This window comes from Chiloscyllium plagiosum, chromosome 37, assembly GCF_004010195.1.
Source record: "Chiloscyllium plagiosum isolate BGI_BamShark_2017 chromosome 37, ASM401019v2, whole genome shotgun sequence".
In the NCBI taxonomy this organism is placed as follows: Eukaryota; Metazoa; Chordata; class Chondrichthyes; order Orectolobiformes; family Hemiscylliidae; genus Chiloscyllium; species Chiloscyllium plagiosum.
Genome location: NC_057746.1, coordinates 30113322 through 30121216, shown reverse-complemented (window position 1 = coordinate 30121216; position 7895 = coordinate 30113322). Strand labels below are relative to the sequence as shown.

Below are 7895 nucleotides of genomic sequence, written 5' to 3'. Positions count from 1 at the left end.
TTCCTCCCTCACTCCCTCCCCTGTTCACCCCCTCCCACATTCATGCCCCACTCGCTCTCCCGTATACCCCTTCCCCCACTCCCTCCCACTTCCACTGAAGATGGAGGTCAGAGGAAAGACAGACCCTTGCCCTCGGATCGATCATGCCATGCGAAAGGAGGAACATTATTCCCGGGAAGGTGGTAAATCCGATCCATCCTTCTGCTGTTAATAATGATCTCCTTCCTTTCTCCATGAATGAAGAAATGTCTGATTGGTGGCCAGGGTTTCCTTAGCTGTTGTCACTGAATACACGTTGTGGGGCTAAACTGATTAAGCCTGCACCGGGATAAACAGCAGGTTTCTCATTTCTCCCGAGCAGGCTGACAGAGGGGAATACTCACTCCTGGGACCTTCCCATTGGAAATGAGCCCCAGCAATTCCCAATCCTTCCCTCCTCTTCCCATCTCCTGTCGCTTCTACTGCTTTCCCTCCACAGGGAATACTGGGCAAGGCCGGCTGTAGCTCTCCATTGATGGGAGGAGGATGAGGTCGGAGGAAACAATCGGAGGACGGACTTGTGAGCCAAAAACACCAGCCTCTACAAGCTGGGCCGAATGGCCTGTGGGTGGTTCCCTTGGCTTTAGAGTCCCTCTCAGGGAATATGACCCTGAGGTGGGCAATTAAGTGCTGAGAGGTGGAGAAATATGTTCGCTCCGAGGGTTGGGAATCTTTGGAATACTCCGCCCCAGAGACCCGGCGAGAGTCAGTCGCTGAGGCTGTTTAAGACAGAGACAGAATGATTTTGGGACATACAGGAAATGGAAGGATTTGGTGCTGGGGTGAAGGTGTGGGCTGAGGCAAAAGGTCACCAGTCTGAGCGGCCCAGCAGGCTTGAGGGGGCAGAATGGCCTGATCTGGATGCTTCTGCATCATTCTATTCTGAAGGGATCCGCTCTGAATGAGTGAAGATCGCCCAGTGAATTGCAGGGACACAGCTGTGGTTTTGACTGAGCGAGACTGACTTGTTGAAAGAATGTATTCCGGTTGTTATTCTAACATTACCTGTGGTGGTGGCGACCACGCTCAGCGGAGCAGTGCGCTGATCAGCCGAGACCCCATAGAGATAGAGGGTGTATTTGGTGGTAGGCCTGAGGCCTGTGATGGTGGCCGATCGATGGTCACCACGAACCGTCAGGCTCTGGAGGACGTGGTCCTCTTCAGCTCTGTACTCAATGAAGAAAGAGTCGTATCGCCTCTCGGTCACCCAGGAGAGCTGGAGAGAGTCGGCCGTGATGTCCGATACTGAGAGGTCCCTCACTTCACCCCGCTGTGGCTGCACTTTCACTGCATGGGAGAAAGGAAGAGAGAGAAAAAAAAACGTGGATCAAATCCTCCTCAACTCCTTCAAACCCTGCAGCCTCTGGGATATCCTCATTTCTGGCCTCTGGAACTGTGGCATATCCCACCGGCGGCCCTGCACTCTGGAATGATCTAAAATTCCCTCCCGAAACCTTGTCATCTCGGAGCCACTGAGATCGGAGCTGTTCCGAGTGAGGGGTATATCGTCCGGTGGGTTATGCAGGAGGGTCTGACACGGAGGAGCTGGCCAGTTGGTCACCGTTTAGGAACAAGAGGACAATGAGGCACACCTCCTCAGGACCGTTTCACCACCCAATTGCTGTGGACCTTATGTTCACGCCTCAGCTTGGTGCTCTATCTTTAAGGAGCTGGGGTTTGGAGAGAGGGAAGGGGAGTCTCCCCAGACATGGCCCATTCTCCATTCTCCTGCTGTAACCTCACCAGGATAGGGCACATGTGTGAGGGAGCTCACTCAATGAGGCACCGTCACTCACTGAGGGATCACTCACTGGTGAATCACTCACTGAGGGATCACTCACTGAGGGACTGTCACTCACTGAGGGTCCATACTCACTGAGGGATCACTCACTGAGAGACCATACTCACTGAGGGAGTTAATTCACTGAGAGATCATTTACTGAGGGATCACTCACTGAGGGACCTCACTCACTGAGGGATCATTCAGTGAGGGACCGTCACTCACTGAGGATCACTCACTGATGGAGAGTCACTCACTGAGGGATCACGCTAAGGGATCACTCAATGAGAGACCTCACTCACTGAAGGATCATTTACTGAGGGATCACTCACTGAAGGGGATCACTCACTCAGAGACCTCACTCACTGAAGGATCATTTACTGATGTATCATTTACTGAGGGATCACTCACTGAGGGACCATCACTCACTGAGGGATCACTCACTGAGGGAGTGTCATTTACTGAGGGAGCATCACTCACTGAGGGAGCTCACTCACTGAGGAATCACTCACTGAGGGAGCTCACTCACTGAGGAATCACTCACTGAGGGAGCGTCACTCACTGAGGGATCACTCACTGAGGGAGCGTCACTCACTGGGCATCCTCTGTTACGACTGCACAGCCATTCTTTTGAAGACACGGTCATGGGTTCTCCCCACGGCCTACACCCTGGGCCCATCTTTATTTTACAACAATTGCTGAAACAGAAATCTGAGCCACTGTCATGTTATGACTGGTCGGATCTTGCTGTGCACCAAAAACTGACGATCCTTGGAAAAAGCACGTCATTGACTGCAAAGTGCTTCCAAGACATCCTGAGTTTGCAAACGGGTGCTATGTAAATGCAGGTCCTTCCTCCAATGAAGTCGAATGCCTGTCATAGGTGGGTGCACGAGTGGCCTGTCATGTCCGAACCCTATCCCCACCTCCCCCCCCCACCCCCCAACCCACGCCACGGAGAGTTGCCATGGTGACTGTCTCTGGCAGTAGGCCTCAGGCAGCAAGGGTCAGAGGTCGTGGGCAGAGGGAGGTGGGGATCTATCTGAACCCTGAGGTCTGCTCAGTTCAAGGATTCAAAACCCATTCCTGCTGTGGGAGGAGAGTCTGAAACAATTGCACATCGTGTTAGAGGCTGTACAACTGCCATACCTACTTCACTTCTGAGTGTCTTTATCAGCTGAGGCTGGAAGAATGAAACTAAATAACGATTAATTGGTTCATGACATCTCCTTGGTCTCGTGCTACTTTAATCGGTTGAACAACGTTATCATTAAAGTAATGGCACTGCCTTCAGAGCTAACTCACTCTGGGGTGCCATCTTGGATGGGCTGCAGGTTATGGTCAGTGAAATGTTCTCACTGCAGGCGGGAAGCGGGAGGCCCCTGGATCCTGGTCGATTCAATCATAACGGAGCTGGATCCTGTCTGTTCCCCTCGATTCCACATTCCTGTAACCCTGATGAAAATTCCGTTGTGAAATCTTCAGTGGGCCCCTTGCGCCGGGAAAACTTTGATTCCGGGAGAAAGTTCCAGAATCCAGTGAGCCTTTCCATGAGAAGGTGCTTCCTGAGCTCACCCTGAACAGCCGAGCTCTGGTTTAATAATTGTACCTTAATGCAGTGCCCTATCAGATCCTTACACCCCTCCATTCAATCATCCCTGAACCGGGGTACAGGGAACTCTGGGAGAAAACCTCACTGAAACAGTGAGGAAACATAAATTACCAGCAAGGATTGAACAGGCCAGGCGATAGGGAAGGCAAATAAATCCCCTGACATTTGGGAAGGGGATATCAGAGTGGCCATGGCCCAAGGGTTTCCACTTGTGTAGGGAGAGTGGAATTCAGTGACCATCTTCATAAGACGGTCAGTCAAGAATCCAATTGGGAACTCAGGAGAAACCTTTCCAATTAGATAGTGATTAGCCCTGCCAAAGGGAATGATGCTGGTGAATGGTTGAGGGCAAATACAGGATAGACGTAGATTTAGATGGATGCGGGGATTGGCTTAAATGAGGATCTTAGAGAGAAGACCCAGGAGGAGCACGTGGTCTGTTTCTGAGCGGTAAATTACCCATAATCCAACTGGGAGAACACATTGTGACAAGGTGTTGGGGGAGGTGGTGTCAGATCAATATCCGTCTGTTCTTGTGGGATTCCTTCTTGGAGAGACTCCGTAAAATATCCCCATTCATTAAAATGTAGAACGAAGGAACCATTCTCTCTCCACGATCTCATGTCAATGGAATTGGCTGGCATATTTTCTCTGAAAGGTCCAAATTAATTGACTGGTGAAGAGTTGAATATATGACATAGAGGTAAAGGTACCTGAGGTGGTCACAGTAGTGGTCAAAGGCTCTGTCCTTACTCCATCAGAAATCCCGTACAGATAGATGATGTATCTGGTAGTAGGCTTGAGGCCTACGATGAAGTGGGATCTTTGCCCACCGGTGACTGTGATGTTTTGGGTCTCCTCAGAGCGCTGGACTCTGTACTGGATTAAAAAGGAGTCAAAGTGGGCCCTGTCCACCGTCCAGGAGAGTCGGAGGGAGTTAGCCGTGATATCAGAGGTGGACACGCTGCCCAGTTTTACAGCCTCTGTGGGAGTTAAATGGGAAAAAAAGAGACAAACAATTACTGATGGGGAGATTTGTTAATATTCAAGATCGGGAGCTATTCAGGTTCCCCTCCAACTCATACACCACCCGGACTGGGAGCTATATCCTGTTCCTTCAATGTCCCTAGGTCAAAATCCTGGAGCAGCCTTCCTAATGGAACTGCGGGTGTCATGGCGGGGAAGGATGTTTCCTCTTGTTGGAGATTGCAGAGCAAGGGGTGTCACCATTTCTCAGAACAAGGAGTGCCCCAATTTAAAACAGAGTTGAGATTTTCTTTTCCTCTCTCCCAAGTGGGGTTGTAATCATTTGGCAGTCTCTTTCCCTTTGAGGCAGAGCGACAGAGATTCCCGTTAAACCAGGGGCTGAGAGGTTATAGTGGGAATGACCAGATTAGTCATGATCTTGTTAAATATGATCGAAGGGCTGAGTGGCCTGTGCCAGCTCCTGATTAGTCTAAATGCAGCAGGCTCCACCCCCCCAACTCCTCCCCTCACCCTAGGTGGACCATAGCAGGTTAAGATGGCAGCTCAGCACCACCTTCTCAAGGAGAGTTAGGGACGGTCAATAACAGCTAGCCCAGCCAGTGAAGCTAGCCCAGCCAGTGAGGATGCCACTGACCTGTGGTGGTTGTGGTGCTGCTGATTGGTTTAGTCCGCTGGCCAGATGAGATACCGTGGAGGGAAATGGAGTAGTTGGTGCCAGGCCTGAGGCCTGTGATGAGCGAGGAGCGAAGGTTGCCGGGCAGCTTCAGCTTGTGCACCTCCTTGGACCCAATGATGCGGTAGTGTACGAGGAAGGTGTCAAAGTCCCTGTCCGCAGTCCAGGCCAGGCGCAGGGAGCGCTCTGTGATGTCAGAGAAGGTGAGTCTTCCAAGCTTCCCCACTTTCACTGGTTCCATGAAATCTAACAGAAGGACCAACTGAGACTTAAAACATCTTCAGGAACAGAACAGTCGAGGGCTTAGCCAAGCTCTGGTGTGACCTCTGACCCTGTTCCCTGGCAACAGTATCACACATGTCCTACACTATTGGGGTTTCAGGGAGAGTCCAGTCCAGTTCAGATAGTTTTATGGGTGGACAGTGCTGGAGTAATGATCAATCCTCTCCTATCCCTTAGCAAGGCCCATTAAGTCCTCTCCTACCTCGAGACCAAACCGTGGCTAACTCAGTGATGTGCACAGCCTCCTTGTCCTTACCCTGTCTGAATGAAGATAGACACTTGTCCTACATTGAACAAGCGCCTGTCACCACCCAGGCCTACAGCTAAGGTTCTCCCCAACTCACTGCTCGTGCCTAAACTGACAGAGAGTCTCTTTTCTCCATCAGTGAGCTGGGGACTCACTGACTAGCCCTGGCCTCGTAAAGACAGGCTTAGAGCAGGGAAGGCTGAGGGGTGGGGAAGGAGGCCTGATTGAGGTGTGTAAGATTGAAGGGCATGATGGGGGGGATATGGAGGAGCTAACCCTCTGAGTCAAAGGGGCATCATTTTCAATTGAAAGGGGGAATTCGAGGCAAATGTTTTTTCACACCGAGGGCAGTGAGAATCTGGAATGCATTGCCTGGGAGGGGAGTGAGGTGGGAAACCTTTAAAACGTACTTGGGTGCGCACTTGAAACGTCAGAAAACTCAAGGCTGTTGGCCTAATGCAGGAAAGTGGGCCTGGTATAGGTTTAGTGTAGCACTGATGGCATAGACTCGATGGGCCAATGGATCTCTCCTGTACCGTATGGTCCAGTATTTCAATCAGGAGGCAACTGTCACTGTCATTTCTCAGATAATTGACCTTGTTAGATCACCATAGTTACAGAGACGATGAAGAAGGCTCAAGCACTAACACAAACTCCTTCCAGGTCGTAAACTATTCGTATCCCAACCCCCCCGCATGTTCAGACCTTACAGAATACCCTCCGTCCAGCTCGATCCTTCTACCCCACCGTCACCTTTAAGGAGTTTCTTAAGATCTGCTTCTCCATCGAGCTTTTGGTCACCTGACCGGATGGCTTTGGTTTACAAATTCTCTACGAAGCAGATTGTGCTGTTTTAAACATTAAAGTCACTATATAAAGGCAGGTTGCTTTTGTTGGAGATGTGACAGCCAATTAGAGGACAGCAAACAACGACAGATAATTGGTCAGTTCTGAAGTGAGAATGGCTGAGAGATCATATATTGGCTCGAACCCCCCCCCCCCCCAGGAGCACACTGAGAAATAATGGCCACAGGATCTTTCGCGTCACCGAAAGAGAACGCTTCAGACAGTTTGGCACTCCCTCAGTCCCGCCCTGCAGGCAATAATGAACACGATTATTGTGGTCAGGCCTCAGGCCTGGGACTCGAGTCAACAACGCTCACCCTCAGAGGTAAGAGGTGAGTACCCACGTACAGCTGGCAGAACTTTCTAGAAAGAAAGAAATGAGCTGTGGCATTTCCTGCATTCAGAATGTGGCGTGGGGGATATTTCACAACTGATATTTCACAGAGAGACAGGGAATGTCATTCAGCCAGTACCCACTCCGAAATCAACAATTTATGGGCTGATGTCATTTCTGTCTGTGGGATCTTGCCATGCACACACAGGTTGTCTCTATCCTACCTTACAACACAGTCTCATCGCTGTGAAGATACTTTACCACTTGTTCAGCATTTTGGGATATGATGAGATGGTGGAAGGGGGCTACAGGAATGTAAGTGGATGGTTGTTGTTGGAGGGGATGGAGAATGGTCAGGGGGAGAGAGCCAGCCTGCGGGGTGACTGAATGCTGCCGTGAAGGGGCACCGTGAGGCTGGGCGGGTTACCTGTGGTCACGTTCAGTGCAGTAGGCCCAGTCCGCTGCCCGTCTCGAACTCCGTACAATCTAATGGTGTAGTCTGTGCCAGGGAGCAGCCCCTTGAGGAGCACCGAGCGGAAACGCCCCTGCACTTTCCGTTCCTCCCAGCGCACAGAGCCTGTAGCCACTCTGTATTGGACGACAAAAGAGTCGAAGGCTCCTTCCGGAACCTTCCAAGACAGGCGGAAGGCTTGGGTCGTAACGTCCCTAACCGTCACGTTGCGAAAATGAGCAACCTGGTCTGAAGAGGCGACAAGAAAACAGACAATGGAAGGAATGTGAAAGGCTTTGATACTCCAAAAACATGAAATGATTGTATCTCTTTCAAAACAAAACTCTTGGAGCACTTTCCTCGATTTAACCCCTTTTTAAAGTTCCCCTGATTTAACCCCTTTCACATTGTCCCTGATTTGTACCGAAACACTTACCCTTTACTCTCTCCCCACCACGCTCTCTCCTTCCAGGGGTGCACCTTGGCCCTCCCTCACTCCCTCCCTCACTCCCTCCCCCACACCCTCACTCGGAACCACACCCAGACCCTCAACCCAACATTTACCCTTTCACTTAACACTATGGGCAATTTAGCAAGGCCAATTCACCTGCACATTTTTGGACTGTGGGAGGAAACCTGGGCAC

General features: G+C 50.8%; 1 protein-coding gene across 1 annotated transcript in view; it reads right to left on the bottom strand.

The window, feature by feature from the left end:
• The window catches only part of LOC122541552 (tenascin-X-like), a 110919-nt gene that overhangs the window by 69102 nt on the left and 33922 nt on the right, over positions 1-7895 (bottom strand). Inside the window, exons 9-12 of the mRNA XM_043678381.1 lie at positions 7228-7500; positions 5053-5337; positions 4145-4414; positions 1045-1326 (exon numbers count right to left, since the gene is read on the bottom strand). Of these exons, the coding sequence (XP_043534316.1) occupies positions 1045-1326; positions 4145-4414; positions 5053-5337; positions 7228-7500 (1110 nt within the window). The remainder of the gene's footprint in view (positions 1-1044; positions 1327-4144; positions 4415-5052; positions 5338-7227; positions 7501-7895) is intronic.